We start from the raw sequence: 25,685 nt of genomic DNA, 5'->3' as shown, positions 1-25,685 counted from the left end.
AAGCGGCACTGATGATGAACCATGCAGTTTTTAAAACCTGTCCTTACCGTGCATTGTGGCAGTTTTAGTGTAATGTATATAAAAAATTGAGTATCATAAAAATTAATACATAAAGTAACATAATTTTACTAAACTGATCTGAAAAATATGTTTATTAATTATATATTTTGTATTGTGAACCAATTTTTTTTTTTTTCAGGAATGTACTATATTTATTGGACCATATGTACACAGCTTTGAACAAAAGCACATAACTTGTGTAGAGAATGGTCTTATAGCTGTTTCAAATGGAAAGGTAATTGTTTTAGTTTGTTTTTTTTTTTTTATCTGATTTATAATAAATATATTGACAAAGTGATCTAAATCGTCCCAATAATCATAAGTTCTAGTCTTTCTGATGAGATTAAATTAGTGAGGTTTTTAATATAAAATTTCTTTTGAAACAATGATGTTTCAATATTTGTTTGCAAAAAATGATATTTTCTATATATATTTAACGTTATAAATAAATAAGTAAATTATGTATATTCAAATTCAACTTAAATTATAAAACAGAAATTTTACAAAGTTGAAATATAGAGAAAGGATTGTTTAAAAGTTATTTAAGAATTAAGCAGCTGTATGTGGTGCACCAGTAGATACCACTTAGATTTTTAGCAAAAGATAACATGTTATAAAAGCAACTAATAAAAATATTTGAATTTTTGAGCAAAGCCCTGTCAAAAATAAAATTTTCTTCAGCAAAAAAAATTTTATTTAGGAAATATTTTTATTTTGTTCATTTACTCTCTTTAGCAACTACCATCCTTCATCCAATTATGGTTATCTTACAGTATTTATTTTTTTATGATAAATGAATATTTGTAGCACATGAAGAATGCTAAGCTTGATCATAGTTTGAGCCTAATTTTCATCTGAACTAAAAAAAAGGCGGGCCACAAAAGTGGCGTGGGGGACGCCATCTTTTTTGTGTGTGTTCGTGTGATGTTGTGTTAGTTACCAGGCCAGCTGCTGCTTCTTTTGGTGCAGAGCAGACCACTTGGTGTCCCAGGCAGCTGCACGCAGCCAACTCTCTCCCATTCCCTGTGCTCTCTTAGTCTTTCTTTCCCACAATCTCTTGTAACATACTTTTAAACAATTTCTTAAATAAAGAAGCCTTTTTTTTTTACTGCTAAATATTAACTAATAATCCCTTTCTTTTATTAATAAGTTTGAATAATAATTATATAAATAGCACTGATAGACAAAAAAATATTTTTCAATGTTTCTCTAAGTGTGATACCATTTCTTGAATTACTTTTTTGCGTACATTACGGATCTGTAAATACAATTTTTCTATCATCCTTAGTTTTAAATAAGTTACGCTTCAAAAAAATTAGGGAAAATATAGTTGAAATCTGTAAAAGTTATAATTTTGCTTGGCCATATCTGTGTTAGAATGATTTTGCTGATGCTTTTCTTTTATAAATAGCCTCAAGCACATCCCAAATTAATATCCAACAGCAATCAGCTAGCATGTTAGTATTCCATTTCCCTTTATAGCGGCTTTCCATCACTGAAATGTCTTGGTGGAAATGGATTTTCAAAGATATATTACATCCTGTAGCTCTGTATGAAGTAAGAAGTTGATTAACAACATTGTGGTAATTGTCAAATTTTTGTTTGCCGAGAAAATTTTTGCAAACGTGAATATGCTATTTTTAATTCTAATTTTAATTTACAATTTAAATTTTTGAATTTAAAAAAAATTTAGTTTTATTTCTGTTTTAATTTAACTGGAAAAGGAGCTTTTAACAATTTTAAATCTCATGTATATAGGGTTTTTAATTTTAATGTGTAATTTGCAATGAATGATTTGAAAAACTGTACAGCAACTGATGATGCAAGGTACTTACAAAAGTGCTCTTGCTTGGATTATGGAATAAGGTAGGTGTCATCCTATTTTATTTTATTAATTCTGTACTTGGGTTGATCCGATAATATGATTTACGTAGCCCAGAGGAATATGATTCCTGAAAGGATTGATTTTAGAAAAATAATATATATTTATATTTAAATAATAGCTCAGTATAATTGATATATGTCATTATTACATATTTTTTGTCATTAGTGTGACAATCTTAAATGTAGATAACTTGTGTGCAAGGCATACAGAGTTTTTGATCAGCTCAGTACAGTTTATTATTCGTTATAATTTTTCTTTTTAATTAAATAGAATGTTATTAAACTCTACTATATATTTTGCAAAGTATTATATTTTAACAGTATCAGTATATCAGACCAGGGTAACAAATTTCTTCCAATTAAGAAGAAAGAAAGAGAAAATAATGACCTGAAGGAACCGAAAGGAATTCTTTTCTCAAAGTAACAGGTCTGTTTAACAATCTGTTTTTTGTAATACAGACAGTAGCACCTCCAAAAGCTGTTCAACCAGAAGAGTTACCAGACTGGACTAAGAATTTATAGAAAAAACATAAGGGCATGGATGATGAAAATTATTGTTTCAACTATTAAAGGGATGAGGCAGGTACTGGTTCTGCAGGCCGAAGGATATAAATACTGCCAGGGACCAGCTGAAACAGTCAGTAGTTTTACGAGGCTGTGTTCGGTGTAGTCATGATAACAAGCAATAATAGAGTAGTTGTAAGTCCAAGATTAGCACAGTTACAGTGACAGCAATATCAGTAAGCATGTGGTAACGAGTGAAGATAAGTTACAAATATTCCAGCGTGAATAGTGGGTAAATGCAGGAAGTTGTTCAATAAGTTATTGATAAACATAGTGAAAGTGACAGTATTCTACTCATTCATAAAGTATAAGGTAGTTCTATTGTAAACAGTAAAAGTAATAATATTTGCAGAAAGTGAATTGTATAAACTATAGCCTGTTATCTTGTTATTAGTGCGATATTAGTTTCTATCAGTCATTTTAATGTTAATAAATTGTTCTGTATTCTGGTTTTTATAATTTAACTGTCATTGAACAAATCTTGTCCTTTTTATTTTACTATTTTGTGTGTTATATATATGTACTATCATTGTTATTATTATTATTGTTATTACTATGATTACTTTTATTATTTGTCTTTACACATCTTAAATAAGACATATGTCTTTAGAGTAATAAATTGTATTTATAAGAAATTTTTAGTTTGTATTTAGTCTTTCAATATCCTGGTCGAATTGTGTGAACACATGACAATATCTTGAGGAAAAACGTTTTGTGATAAATTTTCAATTGTTTGTTTATTATTTAGTAAAGAAGCAAATTTTTCAATTTAATGTAGTAAATTTTCATTTAAAAAAACCATTATTAAAACCATTTATAAAAACCATTATTGGAGCTAATAGTTTAAATCTTGAAATGACCCTCACAATAATAGTTTCCTCTTTGTTACTAAATATTTTAATATATATTTTGTTACAGATTATAGGTGTATCAGATAATCAGGATATAGATGCTTTAAGAAGTACATTGCCTTGTTCTGTGTCACCAAAATTTGTAACACTAAACAATAGTGAGTTTTTTTGTCCTGGATTTGTTGATTTACACATCCATGCACCACAATTTCCAAATGCAGGTCTTGGGTACGATTTAACGTTGCTTCAGTGGTTAAAAAAATATACATTTCCTCTTGAAAAGAAATATAATGATATAAAATTTGCTAGAAAAATATATAGAGCTGTTGTGGTAAGTTGTGTTATTGTCTGTAATTAATATATTTACAGTTTTTCTTGTATTATTTAATGAATGATATGTTAAATATCAATTAAAATACTACATTTCCTCAGGTATGTTGCAGCCTTTTTTTTCTTAAAAACCTCCCTCAAATTTATGGGTCCGTATGACAGGTGAAAATTTCCAAATAGTGACCTATCAAATTGTACTACATATCATGGTTATAGTACAGTACATAAGCATAACTTTTTAATCAAACAGTCTATGCATATGCAATTATTTTATGAACATCTTAAAACCGAATCACTACAGACTAAATGCAGTCTTAACATTTTATAAATGAAATGAAAGCGTAAATTAAATTAAATTCTATATTTACGCTATTAAGAGTTTACATATTTTTACCAAAGATATTCAAAGTGAGCATCCTGCACAATGATGCAGTTTTGTGCTTTAATGTTTGAGAATCACCTGACGCAAAACATTTTTGTCAATACGCCTAATTTCCTGTGAAGTGTTCACCTCCAGTTCATTGATAGTGTGAACATAAACTCTATCCTTCAAATAGTCATCGGAGAAAAAATCACAGCTTGACAAATCTGAGGAATGTGGAGGGCACAGCCCTGTGCTGACAATTCATTCTGTGAAAGTTGCATTAACGCATGCTAGTGAATCGTTTGATGAGTGACACAATGCCTTGTTGAAAGAAGCTGTACTGTTTTTCATGATTTTTAGCTGAGTGTTGAATTCTTTTTAATTGTACAGCATACTTCTTCTGCATTGACAGTCCAATAAAAAGATAACGGTTCTAATTACCAGAAACAGTACACCATATATTGATTTTCCTATCATGAAGTGGACTTTCATCCACGTGGTGAGGATTTTCAGTCATTCAATTCCTGGTTTGTAAATTTATATGCCCAATTAAATGAAACTGTGCTTCATCTAACATAAAGTACTGCATCAAGTCTATCTGTTCATCAATAATATTTTTAATTGTGTTATTACATGATAACTTATGTAGATTCTTTTCAAACTGGCAGAAATCTTTTTGAATATCACTATTGTCCCTGGAGTTATACAAAAGGTCACCTATTTTGTTTTGCATTTGAAATCGACCCCATTGTACATCATTTCTTAACCAAATTATACATACTACACTTCTCTGAAATACTAACATTCAGAAGCTTTTCTACAAATATTTTATACATTTCTTGAAAGGATTTAAAATGCGCCTAAACTTCCACTATAGCAACCCTTTCCTGAATCGAATAAGACATATCAGAAAAACACAACTACAAAAAATGAAACTATATTGAACCTGAAGCGTGACAATTGATAACTGACAATAATAGATGAGAGTAGTAGTAATGTACACAAACAATAGTGGAACAAATAATAGCAGCATTAAAAATGACCTCAAATAACTGCAGTTTGAGCTGGATTTGGATCAGTTCAGTTATAAGCTGCTCACCTGGTGCATGTCAATTGTACATTTATCAATCATAACAAACAGTGCCTACCATCATATGTCAGTGTCTATGTTTGGTATGATAATAGGATACACGTATTAACATGGGCCATATTATGATTGTTATTATTAATTAATTTTATAGTACATTCATTTTACAATACTTTGAAAGAATTGATTATTGTCAAATAAGAAAATAAGTACCATATTGACTTAAGTGATGAATTTTTTATAAAATGTTTCTGTATAACATAAATAAATGCATTTGTACTGCTTGTGTTTTATGTTGACATTAATTTTATAACACAGAAGCATATGAAATATGTTCAAATAGTTTTTGACCTCATACACTAAAATAAAAAATATTACATATTTGATTCTATTTCTTATCTCCTTTAGAGTATAATCCACTCAGTTCCACGTACTTAGCTCAATGCTTTACACCATTGTATAAAAACAAGTCTTGTTTTAGCTGCAGTCTTTTTTTCATAATGTCTTCTTGGCGGTCATGGTATTTTAAGCAACATTTTCATCTTAGAAAATAACCAGAAATCAAAGATAGCTATACCCAGAAGAAAGTAAGAGAGTAAGGTGCAAACTGGAAAACTGTACATTTTCAGTAGCTAAAAAAAACTTTGTACTAGATACAATAAACAGCAGAAATATCATCATGATAGTTTCAGTTGCATAATTTCCATATGTATGTTCTTGTGAAGTAAGCAACACTGTTTTTGTTAGTTATCTCCAGCTGCTTCTCAAGAAAAAAAATCAATTTTCTATAAATGTTTGAAAATTCCACCATTGACATCGATTCACTTTTCAACTCGTTTCCTTACATTTTGTTCACCAACCTAATGATATCTTCACTATCCTTGATTAAAGCAACAGCATTGAGACTACAAGAGATCAATTCATCCTGTGTGTCTATTTTTTGCTTGTATACCTGGCATTTCATCCATCCCCAAAAAACAGTAATCTGGTTCAGTGGCCAAAAAGCCAAAAAAGGTCCGGTGATCTAAATGGCCAATTTACCACCTCTCTACACTCACTCCATTTTACAGTAAATTTTTCATCTAAGAATTGTCTTACTTCATTCGTGAAATGTGTTGGTACTCCATCAAGTTGATAGTACACTTTAATTTATTTTGCCAATGAGAAATTTTCAAGCACTCTAAAAAATTCATTGTTTAAAATTTCTAGATAATTTCTTCCTGTGATACTTTCTAGTATGAAAGAGCCTACTAAATGGTTGTCGATCATGCCACAACAAACATTCACTGAAAATCATTGCTGGAAATTTGATTCAGCTACAGTATGTAGGTTTTCTAGAAAACAATCACTGTGAATTCCACGTATTATTTATGTCATTACTGGTTAAAGGACCCTCATCCAAAAATAGTATGAAGCAGTAATTACTGTTGACCCATTGACAAAACTGTAGTTGTTTGGTGTGGTCACCAAGCTGGAGATGTTGAACTTTCTGAACATAAGAAGACAGACCATGAACATATAATGTCCTCATACTGTACTTTGTGGAATGTTGAGTTGTATAGAAATTGTTTGCTTGCCCAGTGTAGGGCTAAGCTTTACCACCTGAAGAATGTTTTCCCTTTTATTACCAGAGTTGCACCAGCTGTAACTTTATAACAAAGCGTTTTCGGCATAAAGCATATTATTTTATTTTTAAAGAAGCAATAGCTTTTTAATTTTATACATAATTATAAGCATAAAGTTTAATGCGTACCACAATATTTTATATCATATTTTGTTTTTATTGTTGCACATCTAATATTTTTGACAATGATTCCTATAATACATGAAATACAACCCTCCATTTCAGTTAAAATTTGTTAATTTTGTAAAAACAAAAATCAATAAATAATAACAGCAATGAAACAACTTAATTATAATTTTGCAGGAAAACGGTTTGTGATAATTGGAAAACTTAAATTATTTACAGCACTATCCACTTTCCAAGCAGGATGCCCCAACCATGTCTAAGGAATATAAAATATAATAACCATTTGAATGGTTACTGTGAATGACTTTTAATAAGAGAATGAATCTAGCCTGAACTGTAATTAAATGATTAATGTACCTAATCACTAATCAACATTCTTAATCTCTACTTATATGGTAGATCTCTCTTTAACCCTCAATATCCTTCAAAATAAAATTTTACTTATTATTCGTGGTGATGAGTATGAAAATGATACAACTCTGATAATTTAAAATAAATATAAATTTAAAATATGGAAATTCCTTAGATAAATAGTTCAGAGTTCTGAAAAAATAAGTTAATATGTTAAAATAGTAGTTTGAATGTTGATTTTATAATCACCATTTTTAAATATTAACTTTTGCAACAACAAACTGAATCAAATTTTTACAATAAAACAATTTTGTTTCCTTTTCCTTCCATCTTAAATGACTCTTTGAAGTAATTTTACAAAGCAGTAACATTTTTAAATTTATACAAACCACCTTTATGGAACAAAACATAATAAATACTCAGTTTTTGCAAAATTTTTATCAAGAGCAAACATTAAAAATTATGAACACATTTGTGTTGTCAGTCAAAAATATTTATATGAAAACTATCACATTTGACAATGAACATAACATAAACATGATTTTGCTAATTATTATATCCAACATGTTACAGGTTCATTCATTACATAACATAATGATGCTATTTTATGAATAAATTTAGTTATAACATGTTAGTCCAACCAAATTATACTTAGAGAAAAAAAAATGATTACCTGGACTTTCATAAGTGGAAATAGTAAAGGGGCTTATAATAAACATAAAAAAAATAAATGCATGAGCGGAGATGGTGGAGGGTGATTTGGGGGATTGGGGGCTTCAAAAAAAATTTTCCTATACAAAAGTTGTAATCATGCAATATCTACAACCTTTGTAGAAGTCACTTTTTAACATACCTCAAAATTTCTGAGAAAAATGCGAAAAATCTACTTTTTTTCATTTTTTATTTTTCACTTCCAAAAAATGATTTAATTTTGACTAAACTTAGTGAGAGTGTACCTTTTTTTGTCTTTTTTTTTACTTCCAGATCCACCGTTAGGCATTCTTCAGAGGATGAGATGAATGATTTGTAGCATGTGTGAAAATGCCATGCCTGACTGGGATTCGAACTCGGGACCTTCGGATGAAAGGCCGAGATGCTACCACTCATGTCACAGAGGCTGGCAACCTTTCTGTGTCTTAATTAACCATAAATGTTTTTGACATCAATGATCATCGGAAATCGCCATATTACCATTCTTCACCCTTTTCAACCCCCCAAATCAACCCTCCACCACCTCGGCTCACGCATTTATTTCTTTACATTTATTATAAGCCCCTTTACCATTTTCAGTTATAAAAGTCCAGGTAACAATTTTTTTCCCTCTAAATGAGTTATTTCGATTGGTCTATATTTGGTAAATTAAATTATAAAATAACTTTTTTTATAATAAACTATTATTACTTGATTTTTATGAAATAATTGTTAACAGGATAGAACTTTGAGTTGTGGTACGACTACAGCTTGTTATTTTTGTACTATTTATGTAGAAAGTTGTATAACATTTGTCGAAGAGTTAATTGAAGCCGGACAACGTGCATTTGTTGGTAAAGTTAATATGAATACTGGATGTCCTCCAGAATACTCTGAGACAACTTCATCTTCTATTGCTGATACTGAAAAATTTATTGATTTTATGAAAAACATTAAGGTAATTAAATTAATTAATAATTTTTAAACTGCTTCTATGATTATTAAGATTTCATCAATAAAATATCTTACTATCAAATAAAACATAAGAAACATATTGTCAAATGGTTTATAAACAGGATAATTTAAGTTGGTACAATATTGAGGGACATTTCTAACCATTATATTAGTTATACTTACGTTCTCTCTGAATCTTTAATCTAATAATTAAATTTTAAAAATAAATAAAAATCATTTTGAAAAACTTCTATTAATTATATAAAACAATACTCTACTAATTCTTCTTTTAACATTTTGACTTCTGCACTAAATCAAATTAAATCACTTAGTTGTTAGCAGTTGGTTGTATATTTTGGTATAAAAAGTAAACTTAACTTAAATACCAACCTCTAAAAGTAAAAATATAAAGAAAAATAATTATTTACTTAAAAAATAAAATTTAAAATAAGTATTTAAAATAATTAAATACTTATTACCGCACCTTTTTTTAAATTTTGGGTTTTTAAAAAAAAAGGTTTATTTTATTTTACAGCTTGTAATTTTATTTAAAATTTTGTTTGGTCAAAACAAAAACACTATTCTTAAGAAAAAAATAAGCATAAAATTGAGAAATCGCAAATTGCATCGTGATAAAACAAATGAAAAGGAATACTAATATGTAAGAAGTGTATTATTAAATGTGAACTAAGGCTTATAGAATGCAGAAATGTTCATTATTTTTACTCTGTGTTTTCTATATAATTTTATTCTCAATTTTCTAGTAAAAATGGTGTAACTATCCAAATAACATTAGCCTAAATATCATATCAATTATATTTTGGCTATTTTTGAAATATTTTATTATTATAGCATACCATAATAATCAAACATTAAACAATAATAATGGTTAAAAAAAGTATCTTCAATTTATTTATATAAATAATATAACATTTCATTTAAAAACTCTACATTTAAGTTATGTTATCTAGAAAATCTTACAGTGGTACTATCTGAGGAAATTCCTCTAAAAAATAAAAAGGTATCATAAAAAATGATCTTTTTGGGATTAAATAAGGGTTGAAAATACTATTTTTAATTTATATAATACAATTTCCAACAAGATGGTGCTCCACCACACTTCATCTAGACTTTACTATGTTCTTGAATAAATCTCCCTGGATGTTGGATTAAACAGGAGGTCTAACTCCACGGCCACCTAGATCTCTAGGTATTATTCCTTTGGACACTTATGCTTGGAGATTTATTGAAAGTTGTGTATACTAAAGAAAAGTTTTAGATTTGGATGATTTAAAACAAAGAATTATTAAAGTTGCTGGTCTAATAATGCCACAGGTGGACCTAAACACTTGGCAAGAGTTAGATTATAACCTCTAGACATCTGCTGAGTGACAAAAGGTGGATACATTGAACTTGGCTAACCTGAGTTAAAACTTTAGGTATTGCTGTGTTTATTAAACAAAAAATTATTAAATTATATTAACTGGTTCTCTTAATATAAGCTGTTACTTTTGAATACAGGGCAAAGAACAGGGGGGGGGTGGCGACCGGAAGCGTCACAAGGCAATTCTTCCCCCTACAGGATTGGGATGTTTCTTTTGAATACCTTTAGCTCAGACACCCTATATATATATATATATAATTGTTATTATTATTATTTTTATTTTTTTATTTATTTTTTCTAAAGGTAATTTCAACACCTATATCACCTCTTTACTAATATATTATAATCTAACTTGATCCAACCGAGTACAGAATTAAAACGTAAGTAAGATGACACTTACTTTAGTTGTTTATAATCTCTACAAAAGTACTTTCGTGGTAACCCACATCTTCAGTTGTAATTCACATTTATCACATTTTATATTAAGCTACATATTAGATTCAAAACTATGATCAAATATATATAAAAATTTAATATATACATTTTTATATAAAATTAAAATTAAAAAGTTAAAAATACAACACAAAACTTAAAAATCCATAAATTAAACATTTTTTTTAACAAATATAAAAATTAAAAGTATTGAAATTAAAAACTACATATATAAAAATACGATCTCAGTAATGATAAAATTAAAATAATAAAAAATTAATAATAAATGGCTATCACATGATTTTGCTTTGCTTAATTTTTTTTTATTTTAAAAGTATTAATTTTTAATTATTTAATTTCTATCTTTATTTTAATTACATTTTTACATTTTAATTTTGACTTTGTTAATTTTCATTAATTGATCTTTGTAATTTTAAACAATTTTTTTAAATATTTTTAAAATTTTTATATTTTATGTTTTTATCTCTTGTTGGGATTATAATTTAAAATTTTTAATTTAAATAAAAGGTTTTAAATTTTTGTATGGTTTTAAAGTATAAGTTAAATATAATTTAAAAATTTTGCGAAGTATACTTCCAGCACGAAGACACACCTCCCCACTTCTCTTCTGCTGTTTCCATTCACTTAAATCATTTCCCTGAGAAATGGATTGATTGTTGAAGTCCACATTCCTAACCACCAAGATTGACTGATCTAACACCTTTTGATTTTTGCGTCTGGGAATGGATGAAAAATGTTGTATTCAAAACAAAAATGCATTCTTGTAAGGAATTAATTGTCCACATTATGATTCGGGCTGAGCAACTTAAGGACAGCCCTGAAAACTACAATGAGCAACAAGAGCACTACAGAAGCATGCCAAGAAATGAGTTGAAAATGGTAGGCTCATTTTTGAAGATTTATTATAAACTGGTACGTATAATTCACTTATGGTCTAGTGTACTGTTTCTAACTAAACATTTAATTTTTTAACTTTTCTTTGTTTTATTCAACTTATCTTACACCATTTTTTTTTTCAGAATTAAATTTTTTACAAGTTTTGTTTAAAAGTTTTATATGATTTTATTACCCATTTAACAAAGTTATTGTAGATCAAATTTTAAAAACTAGGTTTTTTACCCCAACTTATTTGTTTTCATCCCATATTTCTCAAAGACTATTGCAGATACAGTTCTGGGACTTATTTTATGTCATTTTTTCAGGTCAATAACCATAAGAAATCACTAATTCTATACATTAATTAACGACCTAAAAATTTCAGTTGGACCTCATTTCATTGGGGTAACTGAAATTCAAGAAAAATCTTTCACTAGCCGTAATGGGCAAATGAAGCATTTTATAGGACATATGATTGATTATATGTACTTTTTCCATTATTTTCAAGAGTATAATAGGTTATGAAAATCCCAGAAGAACTTCATGATTCACTCTGTGTGTATATAAATACACACATATGAGGTCTGTAAATAAAGTAATGAGACTAGTATTTTTTGGCACCCAAAGTTACAACACTGTAAACTTATTAGTAAACATATGGTTATATGAGCAGCTAATTTATGTTAGATATTAATATTTTTAGACTACTGTTGCCACATGAGATGTAAACAAACTTTTTATGAAACGGTTTTTCTTGTGCATTATAAAAATAAGTGATACTAAATATGAACAATGTTATGCAATCAAGTTTTGTGTTAAACTCTGTGAGAATGCTACTGAAACTTTTTCAAAATTAAAAAGGGCATATGGAGATGATGCACTGTCAATGCCAAGTTTTTAGGTGGTTTAAAGCATTGCAGATAGCCAGGAATCACTTGCAGATGATCCACACTCTGAAAGACCATTAACATCAAAAAGTGACGACAATGTGAAGTGAATCCAAGACTTGTTACAGTACGACCAGCAACTAACTGTCAGAATGATTGCAGAACAGTTGAATTTTAACCATACCACAGTCCTCAAATTGTAACAAACGAATTGTCAATGAAAAAATTTTGTGCAAAATTGGTTCCAAAAAACCTCACTGTGGAACAGTAAAACAACAGGATGGAAGTGTGCCACGATCTTCTAGGGCGAATTAAAACATCCCGATTTTCTAAAAAATGTTATTACTGGTGATGAATGTTGGATATTTGACTACGACCCAGAAACAAAATGCCAGATTAAGGAGTGGCACATTTCAAACTCACCACGTCCCAAGAAAGCAAAAATGAGTAAATCAAAATCATGCTAATTTGTTTCTTTGATAGTAATGGCATTGTCCATAAGTAGTTTTTGCCTACAGGACTGTAAATCAATACGTTTACTTATAAATTCTTGGAAGACTGCGTGTGGAAAAGATTTTCCTGCATGAGACCAACCATCAAAGACAACTGGATGCTGCATCATTACAATGCACCTTCTTACATTGCACTCTCAATTAATGAGTTTTGGCAAAGAAAAACATTCCTGTTGTGCCTCAACTACTTTATTCACCTGACTTGAGTCCCTGCAACTTTTTCCTGTTACAGACTTTAAAAAAACACCTCAAAGGAACCATTTTGGAACAGTAGAAAACATTTTAAAAAATGTAACCGACCATTTGAAGGATATTCCAGTTTCTGAGTTCCAACACTGCTATGAAAAGTGGGAAAACCATTTGAAGCATTGCACGGCTTCCCAAGGGAACTATTTCAAAGATGATAGAGTCCATTTATATTTAGATTGTAAATAAAACGTTTTTCTGAACCTGTCTCATTACTTTATTTACAGACCTTGTATTATCAGTTTTCTTTTACATGAAGTAAATAATAAAGAAGATATTTTGAATTGTAGTTTATAGGTAAAAATCAAGGTAGATAATATGTTCTAATTATTAAAATGTATGCACATGTGTGGGTGTTTCGTATAATGAAAATTTCTTTGTTTAAATATCTCTTCTATAATTTTACAGAATTCATTAGTGAAGTTGATTATAACACCTCGATTTGCTGTGACTTGTGATATGCCATTAATGACGACTCTAGCAGAACTTGCAAAAAAGCATGATTTGTATATCCAGGTCAGTTAATTTATAGGATAACCTAATTTTTTTAATGTACAATTGAATATTTTTTGTTATTTTTTTTGATACCTACAAATACTTATGTTATTTATTTATTTTAATTATTATTAGTCTTGTATGAAAGTTAAAGTTGTGTTGAATAGATTTGAAATTTTAGAAGTTCTAACATAAAATTACAGTAGTATATTGCAGAACAACCAAAATATAGATTGTATTTCTCAACATTTGTTATGTGGCAGCTTAAAGTGTCTTCAAAGAATTCAATTAAAAAATAGATTGTTTAAAAAAAATGTTTTTTGGTACTTTGTAGACTGGTTCCTTTTTTTTAAAGCACTGATTGGGTTTTTTTTAGCTAGAAGTCAGTAGTTATGTAGCCAAATAGAAGTAATCTGTTCTCATAATTATTTAACTTATTTCATCTACCTACCCAGTTAATCAGACATTATTTTAATTATTAATATTTAATAAAAGTACACTGAATACTTCTATTTTCAAGGTTACTGCAAATGTTATTACATCTATGTTCTTGGTATTGTGGCCATCAAATTACGAGAAGTATAGTTATCTTGCCTAGGATTCTATTGTGTCTGCTTGAATTCGTGATTGATTTCTCAAAATCTTTTATATGAGGAAAATCTATAAAAAACTGCTTCTTTAACTTAGTGCATTACTGAAAAATTGTTTTGGTACATAAGAAGGTAAGTGAGAATTAAAAAAAACACCTGAATCTTCCATTAGGTTTCAGCTATTGAACAATTAGGATTATTTCTGAAATAATTTTTAGCCGATTAATTTTGTTTTTATAATTGCAGACACATATATCAGAAAATAAAGATGAAGTAAATTATGTAAAAGAAATATTCCCTGAGTGTAGCAGTTACACTGATGTTTATGATAAAGCAGGGCTATTAACAAAAAAGGTAACTTGATTTATAAGCTATTTTTTTCTATAATTTAAGGTTACTGAAATTTATTATTTTAAATTGATTCAGACAATGGTTGCCTAGAATTCTATAGAATACAGCTTGGATAATACCCTCACTTGATAATAATGCTGCTGGACAAAGTAGGTATAATATAATTGAGAACCAATCAAAGTAAACCTTAACTCTTATATTAAGGATAGATAGAGAAAGAAATTATTTCAGAGGCAGTTTCTATATAGAAACAACAACAACAGTACAACAGTTGTATTATTCAGTAATCTAAAAATGTTTATTTTTATATAATGAATGATAAAGCTCTGCTTTACTGGAATTATTAAAGAAATGGGTGAAACTGAAATACCTTTTTTGTTTTCACTTCCTCAGAACTTCAAGATGTTTTACTATCTTTCACATTTAGGATTTTCAAACTTACATTTGCTATATTCTTCTTAAGACTGCATAATTACAAGGTATAGTTATTTAAAACACAAATGACTGATGTGATAGATATTTTATAAACGTTAAAATTTATTTATAATTTTTAATATATTTCCTATTCCTGCCTACACCAAGCTGCATTATTCGAAAAAGCTCTTCATGTCACAACAGTATTGACTGTCAGCTTTTAACATTTGCGCTACCTACTGTACATGAGTGTATCACCTGTATTAATATGCATGCATCCCGCTTACATGTTCAGATATGTGGTTGTACAAAATACTGTTCTATTGTTATTGCTAAGGATCAGCACTTGCTGGTAGCATTGATGTTAATACCTCACACAAGGCTGTATTGTCTTGCTATGGGTATATTGTCCAGTTATTTAAATGTGTTACTTCTTTGTAAAATTTTAATTGTTTTTAACTTTGTTATTTTTAAAGAAGTAAGAATTGATCTTTATTATTTTTATTCTGCTCCTTTAATTTCAGTTCTTATATTTACATTTAAATACATAACACTGATCAACAATGACTTTGTTAAGTGAAAGTGAATAACTGATTCTTGTAGTATTTTACATGCTGATTTCAAATATGAAATCAGAATTCCTCTATCAGACTTATTTTTTTGTAACTACCATTCTTATTTTCAGGTAGTATCATGCATGACTTCATAAGCATAGCATTTTGTGAACATATTTTATTATATTTTTTTATCAACTAAATAGCTTTTGTTTATTTATTACAGTACAATTGCTGTCACATTGATTTCTTAGTTATTAGTAATCATGTTTATTATTTACACTGTAATTAAAATGATCAAGAATGTGACTCATTCTTAATATAATCATATCATCCACTCATTACTTATTTCTGTCGTTATTATATTTACTTATAAACTGCCATGCAGACTAGAGAAATTTTTGTAATTCTCATTCAAGTGTGAGTTCTTGTATGTTTAACATTCAGTTTTGTAGCTGGCTTTCATATTTGCAGGTATGTGTTGTTCAGTAAAGTGAGTGTATGTTTATTAAATTAGTGTGTTTATAAAGTGTTTCTTTTTAAACAATATTAGTTATTGTAATGTATTAACACTGCTTCGCAGTTGCATTAATCATCCAAACAACTTCTGCTACATCGGTGGTGAGGTAATGTTGAAATTTCAGAAAATAAATATAACTCCACTGACAAAAAAGTCGTATGAACTGTATTTTGGATGTAAATTAGGTGATCAGGATAAATTTTGGGCCTCTCATATTTGCTGTGCTTCTTGTGTAACACTGTTGACTAGTTGACTAAGTGGATCTCGTCACATGCCATTTGCAATTCCAGTGGTTTGGAGTGAACCAAAGAATCATACCACAGACTGTGTTATTTTTGTGTAAAAAGATCTGGGATAACAGCTAAAACTAGACATACTGTTAAATACCCTCATATTCCCTCTCACATGCAGCCAGTGCCACATAGCCAAGAGCTTCCAATTCCAGTACCATCAGAAACATGGAACTTAGATGATGAAAATGCAAATCTTGTGCTGACATCAGGGATGATGAAAGAGATCCAAACTTTTTAGAAAATAGATATAACGAACCCATTTAATTAATCACTCAAAATTAAATGATTCAGTTCATGATCTATAAATTTATCAAATAATCAAGCAGAAATACTGGCATCAAAACTGAAACGATAGCATCTTTTACAACCAAACACTAACATAAGTGCTTTCCATGATACAGTCAGAATTTGAACATTTCTTCTCTCAGTATGAAAACTTAGTATAATGTCATTACATCCCAACCCCATAGGGGTAAGACACCCACCTTGTGACGTTGCCAGTCACCACACCCCCCTCCATTCCAACCCCTGAGGGGCTTTACTGGAGGTCGTCTTTAGACCCTCTAATTGATTACATCTGATAGTCATCAGCCAGGCCTTGGTCAGAATACCACCGATGTAAATTCCTCGACACACATTTGCATCAGTAAATACAAATCAAATTTCGCCTTCACATAGTCCTCAAACTGACATCTTCACATCCAACCTAACATGATTCCCTCAAACTAACTGACCGAAACCACGGAAGCGCGAAACCCCCAGTAAAAATTTGACAACACTGTTCGTGACTGTGAATGTTTCAGAAAACGAACGAGTTTGAAGTTAAATCAGTGCTATACTCATTCCAGTCCAAATTATGTTATACACAACATAGAAATTCAGACCTACACCCAATTAAGGTCACCTAGTAAGGGGAATGCAACTTCATTCCGGTCCGCACAGGAACCGGGGACAAACCCTGCACCCCCACCCGGTCCCATCATGGTGTCTCATGTGGCATTACTAAGTCACGATCATGACCGCACGGGTTAACATACCCTAGTGGCACGGCCACCCCTACCAGCAGAAGCCCAAAAGCGAATCACAAACAATACCAATATAACCATGGCACGATGCGAATGCGCCTAGCTCCAACCAATCCAATGCCTTAGCCAGAACCCTAGCCACCCAGGATCCTACCACGATCGAGTACCTCGATTAAATTCCTTCTGCAGACCTACACACCACAAGGGCGAGAAGAAAACCAGCCACTATAGACCACTCCTCATGGATCATCCACTTAATACAGAGATCCGGAAAGGAATGTACTCTCTCAAGTTCCCTAACAGCACATGAATGTTCAACCTCGTATCAGGGAGAGACATAGAGGACGTGGTCCACTGTATCATCAGTCCCATAATCCAGGCATTGACTCGAATCCACCAAATGAAACCTAGCCAAACTTTCCCGAAAGGCACCATGCTCGAAGAGATACTGTGTGATATACCAATTGAGGGAGACCCATCCAATCCACCTAAATCAGACACTATAGGAAATATACCATGCTTGTAGCGACCTGTGGGGGATTCGTCCCACCTGACCTGCCAAGGCGCAAGGCCCCGATTTTCAATCTCCTGCTTTCATTCTGACATCAATAGGTTATTTACCTTGGAAATGTAGCGTTCCTTACGCTCATTAGCCAAGATATCTATTGATTTGACTCCGGCTATAACACAGACTTTCTCCCACGAGACTGTTCTATAACCACCTATAACAGCCAGCAAGAGGAGTTGTTGGGCCCGCATCAAATGTCTGCGCAATATCTAAAAACCTTGCAGTGAGCCCAGACAGGCACACCATACAGCATAATAACTTTGCTGACACCTTTGTAAAGGATACGCATCGTACGGTAATTCAACCACCAATCGGGATGAATGACTCTACGGATTCCATAAAAGGCATCAGCGACCTTTTTTTCTACATACTGTAAATGCCCCTTGAACTGAAAATTCTCATCAAGGATAACACCCAGGTATTTTTGAGTTGTAATATACCAAATGGAGAGACCAGACATCTGGACCTGGATTCGTCGGGTAGCAGCCAATCGGTCTGTAAGCAACATCATTGTGGTTTTCTCTGGGCTGAAAATCATCTTATGTTGGAGACTTCACAGTCGGAGTGTCTCACAAGCACAAGCAGCTCAGAACTCTACCTCATTGCGCGAGGTAGAGTTCCGACCTGCTCATGCTTGTATACTGTCATTATAGTATTGAGTATTAGAGTATGAGGCCACATCATTATGTGGACTCATTACTGGAAGCTTTGGGACATATGCACCATCCTTACGAATGGCAACTTTTTATTGACTTGTCAAACCTTAGTTTGAAAGCTGTTCTACTTCACATTGGAAATAAATACCCATCAATACCATTAGCATAAACTGTTCTTCACATGGAGTCTTGTGAAAATATGAAATTTTTATTGGGCAGGATTCTGTGTGAGAAACATTATGGCATATTGTAGAGATCTGAAAATAGTAGCACTTTTACTTGGATACATTAAATTCTGTTGCTTTTTATGCAAGTGGGTTAACAGGGATAGGAAAAACCATTACTAAATGAGCAGTGGCCAAAGAGAGAGGTACTGACTGTAGAAGAGAAGAATGTTGTTAGTCTGGCATTAGTAAAACCAGAAAAAGTTTATCTTCCTCTACTACACATTAAGCTAGGTTTATTCAAAAATTTTGTTAATAAAAAGTATCATAATAGTGTAGGGTTTCAGTTTCTAAAAAAACAAATTTTCTAATATAAGAGTCCAAAATAAATGAAGGTATTTTTGTTGAACCACAAATAACAAAACTAATGAGTGATCCAGCGTTTGAAGAATGTTTGAATGACTTGGAGGTTTCTGTATGGAAATCATTTCAAAATGTGGTAAACAAAACTTCCTTGGAAATCATAAGGCCAGTAACTACAGAGAACTTGTGAGTGAACTTCTTCAAAACTACAAAGAACATGGTTGTAACATGTCACTCAAAATCCATTTCTTACATTCACATTTGGATTTTTTCCCAGACAGGTTTTTGGCAATACCACTCAACTACTGATCATATGATTAACTTACAAAATATCATATATAATAGCTTAATCACAAGAAAACATTGTGTTGGAATCTTCTTTGATCTGCAGAAGGCATTTGATATGACCTGGCAACATGGATAATGCTTCAATTACATGAATGGGGCATTCATGGCAATCTGCCAATTTTACTCGGCAACTATATGAATGACTGTACTTACCAAGTATGCATTAACAATGAATATTCATCAGAAAAAAGATTGGAAAATGGCATACCACAAGGCTTGCCGTTGAGCGGTACCTTGTTCACGATCACCCTCAATAAACTAATATTAGCTGTTCAAGCAGAAATCAGCAAAAGTATTTATGTTGATGATCTGGCAGTTGTGTATGTCAGCAATATTACAGCTATGATGAAGTACAAATTGCAACGAGCGATAAACGCCCTCAATGAAGTTGCGAGGAATAATGGTTTCAAATTTTCACCAGAGAAAGTGTGCTCTGTACACTTCTGTAGGAAGAGAATTCCTCACCAAAGTCCTGTTTTGATGACGACCACCCAATAGAATGCAGTAATGTGCATTTTTAGGTCTATTACTAGATAAATCCCTTGCATGGGGATCACATATAGGACTTGAGTGATAGATGAAAAAAGCCCTAAACATTATTAAATGTTTATCCAATATCAATTTGAGCACACAGATAAAGAAACATTACTGAGGCTGTATAAAGCATTGGTTCAATCAAAACTCAACTACGGATGTGTTGTATATTCATCCGCTAGAAAGTTGGATTTACAAAAGTTAGACGTAATTCATAGCAGCAGAATAAGATATGCCACAGGCGCATTCCGTACAAGTCTGGCGACTAGTCTAATGTCAGAAGCTAGAATTATGCCACTATGTTATAGAAGAGATATCCTATTGCTAAGATATGTGGCAAATGTATGGGACTATCCTACTCATATAAATAATAAAATATTTAACAATCATCTTTTGGCTGCATTATACGAACTTCGTGCTACCTATTCCAGACCAGCCGGAATACGGTATCACGAACTAACAAGAAAGTATAAAATTGCTCCTACTGAGACAGCAATTTCTACAAGAGAAATACTGCTATGGCTCTTACCAACAGTAAATACAAGATTAGATCTCTCCTGTGAAAAAATAAAAGAGAAACCGGCATTAATCATCCAACAGAGATTTTTACCAACCATCAGTAATTATGAAGAATATATTAAAATTTATGCTGATAGTTCTAAAACCGAAGACGCTGTTGGATGCTCCATATATGTAAATGGAGAAGCCCATTATTGGAAACTACCAGATAAGGCAAGTGTTTATATGGCAGAACTTATTGCCATATAGTAAGCTCTTCGCTACTCTGAACATTTCTGCAAAGATAGAGTGCTTATATGTTCCAATTCGTTAAGTGCACTTACTGCAATTCAGAACAATAATATTAAAGACGTCCTTATCACAAATATCCTATCCATTTTGAATGGACAAGGACAAGGATGCATATTTGTACAGACTCCAGGGCATGCTGATATTGCAGGAAATGAAAGCGCAGACAAAGCTGCCAGAAAGGCAACAGTCTTTGATAGCCTGGATAGAATTCCTGTACGAATGGTGGCAGATGTTAAAAATGGTCTAACTAATATAATAAGAAACAGGTGGAGTAATGGTTGGAGAAGGTTAAATATACTAAACTAAACGCAGTTAAAACTTCTCCATATAAATGGAAGAGCAACATGAAGCTGACTTGCGGAGAATAAGTGTCGCTGACCAGACTTAGAATCGGTCATACACGAATAAGAAATTCATATTTGTTAACCAATGCAGAAAGACCAATGTGTGGTGTTTGTAATAAAACACTTACAATCAAGCATCTAATGGAAGAGTGTGCCATATATGAGGACCTCAGAAAGAGGTTTGGTCTAAGAAATAGTATTGTTACTGATTTGCAAAATGGAAATGAAGAAGAAATAGATGCATATCTGCACACCAGTGGACTATTAACAAGTCGCTAAGGAAATTAAAGTTGTATTAAGGAATATCTAAGGGTGTAGTTTAATTTTATGTATAATAAAATATAAAAAAGTGTAGTCTTGAAGCGTGGCATGTATAGAGCAGGGAGGTAGCCTTCTTGCCTAGGGCACCCGAGCTCGCTTGCATGCAACCGTTGGGGAGTCAGGGCATATACAATGATGGCATGGGGGACCCTTGAGGGTTGACAGAGGGCGTGAGCCAAAGGGTATGCACAAGGCATGCCTGGAGCCAGGTAGGTCAGGACTAGAAAGGGCAGCCTCCTCGCCAATGGGTTCTTCGGCCATCCTGAACAGGTGGTCGAATTGCTTCTATGATGTGGGGGGACCCCGATGGGTTAAGTCCTACAGGACAATTTATAGGAGAGCAGTCAACTGCCAGAGGAAAAAGAGAATGTTGGTATTGTGAGGCCGCTCTTGTTCATTTATAATTTTGTATTCTATTTATTTTTTTATTTTTAATATCAGGGCCTGTAAGTGTTCTTAGTGTTTATATGTGTCCTTAATGTTTTATATTTTTTTTAGTGTTTTTAAATAAAATGTAAGGGCCCTTTACACCCTTACATATGATGAACCTGATTGTGATTTGAACCTCTTCTTAAAGAATGTGACAACAACTAATGACCTTAGAAGTTGATGCCTGTATAACCCAAAAAAAAGAAAAAATAAGCAAAAAAAATATGTATACTAGATATAAAATGTAGTAAAGTTTTTTAAGTATAAATCAGTACAAAGAATACCAATTAATTAAATAGTCACTGAAAATGGTCGTAGATTCAGCAGAAGGCATTTTTAAGTAAATCTTTTTAGAAAGTTTATTATATAATTTTGTTCAGTTTGTCATTCATTGAAAAGATTTATACTTTATAGTTAGTAATTCTAATAATTATCATTAAAATATTGTTGATGATGGATAATGCAATTATAATCTATTTAATATAACTTGAAGCTTTTGTTATGTCTGTTATCTCACTGCAGGATATGGCAATAATAGAACTCATTATGAAACTCTTGAATGTGGTGGATGTCTTCCTCGCATACTATTCATTAGTTGGTTTCTACAGTTTTTATCCTCAGTGTAAATTATAGGTAATGCCATATAAGAGACCTGCATCGGGCTATCTAGAATCTCCAATAGTTATGATTACAATTATTGATTAAAATATAAATTTTTTTATTCATATATTGTAGATATGATTTATTTTTTAGACAGTATTAGCGCATGGTGTTTATTTAACAAATCCAGAATTAAAATTACTGAAAGAAAGAGGTTCATCTATAGCACATTGCCCTATTTCAAATACAAGTCTTCAAAGTGGATTTTGTAATGTTAGAATGTTACTTAATGAAGGTTTATCCGTTGGACTCGGTACAGGTAATTTAATCTAATGATAATAGTAATTATTTTAATGTAATTAAAACTTATTTCAGTAAACTTTTACTAAATTATAATGAACAAAACATGAATAAGACTGATGCAACAGATGAAAACATTTAATTAGAGATAATAATGAAAAAGTTACAGTAATTTACAAAATATTGTAAATAATTATTTACTTTTTAATACTTGCACACAACATAAAATGCTTAACACAAAAGGGTCAGGAATTACCTTGTATTTCATTTGATATAAAACTTAAATAGTATTTTATTTTATTTTTTGTGAGATTTTATTTTTAACGCCTTGTTATTAATGAAATATTTTCAGTAAAATGTTCCAATTATCATTATTTTTTTTTTTGTAACACTTAACTATCTGTTTCAGAATACCACCGTACTTATATCAAGCAAGTGTATTCAGAAATGAGAATATTCAGAAAATATTGTATTTTAATAAGCATTATAGATTTTTATTATATTCAAAAGTTTTACCTTACTTGAGTTCTATGTCTACTTGCTACCACAATTTTAGTCTTCCCTTTATTTATTTTTAAATTATATTTCAAATTGTTCTAACTCCTCTGGCATGGCTATTAGATTATGCTCATTTTCTGCAAGTATAGCTACATCACCTGTAAACCGTATCCCATCAACCTTTTCTTCTTGTAACTTACACCTCCAATGTTTCTTATCTTTTCTCTTTTTTTTTAAGGCTTCTCTGGATGTAACCATTGAATATGAAATTAAAAAGAAATTCATAAAAACATTTGTATGAATTATAGTGCTTTTTATGATAGCAAATCAAGGACAGTAGAAAGAAAACAACAAAAGTGTTTGAAATGTGTTGTTGCAAAAGAATGTTGAACATTAGATTAGTCTACATAATTTGAAATGAAAAGGTCTGTCTTAAGACAAATAAAAGAAGAAAGAATTTCTGATACAATACAGGTTTGTCTTTTAAAACATCCAGATGTAGTTAATTTGGTAATACAGTATCTGTAATGGTTAAAATTGTAGATGAAGGTCAGATTAAGACAGGTAATTGAGGGTAGAGGATAAATAGCAAGTATGTTGAGGTTAAAAGATTAGCACAGAACAGAAAGGAATGGAAGAGCTTTTTTATTTATTTTCTCTTTTCATTTGTAAGCATTGTGTATGTATTATTCTTGATTTTTTTTTTATAGATGTTGCAGGTGGTTACAGTCCATCTATTATTAACTGTATGAGAGCTGCAATGAATATGTCTATACATATCTCATTTTTACATGATAACCATATACCCTTAAATTACCATGAAGTATTTTATCTTGCTACTTTAGGAGGAGCCAAAGGTATTGTATAAATATACTCTTCTTGCGTATGTAAAAATCATTGAAGTTCTTTCTTTTTTATGTGTATGTAGATAGTGTGGTTAGCAACAAGAATGGAGGTAATTAGATTTTATTTATTTATGTTTTCTTGCAACAATGCAATAAAAGATGCATGTGATGATGATGAATTTTAATTGTAATTAAAAATTATTGTATTAATGTCACACCATATTCAAGCTTTATGTTTCTGTCATTTCTGACTTTTATTTAAACCATAAAAATCACTACTTTTGGATTATGTGATAGACTAGTGCCTTTTTCCCCCGGAAAAAATTTGTGACTAGATTGATATTTGAGGATTAAGATAAAAAAAAAATTGCATTGCAAAATTAATATTTATCTTCACCATGTATAAACTAGCTGCTTAACTAAGTCTCCAGAAAACCATAAACTATGACAGTTAGAGGCAGTCCCTCTGTCAGTTGATTATCCCTTCGGGAAATGATGCAAGTGAATAGTTGATAAAATGACCGTGGTTGTGAAAATTACACTTGATAGGAAAATTATACCCAACACTGATATCACGAAAACTGAAAGAATAGCTGATGAAAGTAATACTGATAAACCAGCATCAGTAATTTTACATACCAAAGGTGCAACACCACTTGAGAGTAGCTCTGAGATTTGTCAAGCAAAAGCCATACCCTTTGATATGTTCATAAAGCATTGGAGAGGTATTACATTACTTTTTACCCTTCTTTTTCTATTTTACAGAAGGATTTGACTGATTTTTTTTGTTGTATAAGAAATTACAATTTATTGTCATACAAGATATGTATTTATCTTAAATCTTCTAAGAAATAAAAAACATACAATTACCTTTTCACTATTTTCTTTTAACCTATCTGTAAACCTACTTCTTTTCTTTTTAATATTTTAAACTTCCTCCAATGATTTATTATTAAATTGTGTTCAGTATCGATGTGTGTTCCTGGATATATTTTGCAGTCCATAATTTGGTTTCAGAATATCTGCCTGACCAAATTATGAAATTAATTTGTGTGATATTTTCCTGTATGTCCTGGTCTTGCCCATATACACCTCATATGATTTTTAAAAAGGGTGCTCATCATTCCTAGTTTATACTTAGTAAAAAAATAAATGTCTAGTTCCTCTTTCATTTTTTGACTCACCCGCATACTTTCCAATTACTTTCCTTTCTTTTACATCTGTTATCATGGCTTTCCAGTCACCCATTGCTATTAATTATAATCACTTATACATTTTATTCTCTCATTTAACCTTTTTTTATCTCATCATATTCTACTGAAAAATTAGGCATATAATAACTACACTTCAGTTTGGGCTTTGAACCAGCCCTGATAAAAGTAATCATTTTTGTTGCTTTGCTTATAACAATATATCCTTT

The 25,685-nt window shown here is 31.0% G+C and overlaps 1 protein-coding gene across 3 annotated transcripts in view; it reads left to right on the top strand.

Annotated features, from left to right (window-relative positions):
- The window catches only part of DhpD (guanine deaminase), a 46,893-nt gene that overhangs the window by 12,904 nt on the left and 8,304 nt on the right, over nt 1-25,685 (top strand). For 2 of the 3 annotated variants that reach the window (XM_075375521.1, XM_075375520.1), the window contains exons 3-9: nt 200-295; nt 3,427-3,690; nt 8,671-8,889; nt 13,652-13,759; nt 14,575-14,682; nt 22,776-22,941; nt 24,131-24,277. In XM_075375521.1, coding sequence (XP_075231636.1) covers nt 200-295; nt 3,427-3,690; nt 8,671-8,889; nt 13,652-13,759; nt 14,575-14,682; nt 22,776-22,941; nt 24,131-24,277 — 1,108 coding nt within the window. The remainder of the gene's footprint in view (nt 1-199; nt 296-3,426; nt 3,691-8,670; nt 8,890-13,651; nt 13,760-14,574; nt 14,683-22,775; nt 22,942-24,130; nt 24,278-25,685) is intronic. The other variant, XM_075375522.1, reaches the window with a different exon arrangement.

The sequence above is a fragment of the Lycorma delicatula genome, chromosome 9 (genome assembly GCF_047948215.1).
Source record: "Lycorma delicatula isolate Av1 chromosome 9, ASM4794821v1, whole genome shotgun sequence".
Taxonomy (NCBI): Eukaryota; Metazoa; Arthropoda; class Insecta; order Hemiptera; family Fulgoridae; genus Lycorma; species Lycorma delicatula.
This window is presented reverse-complemented; position numbering and strand designations above follow the sequence as displayed.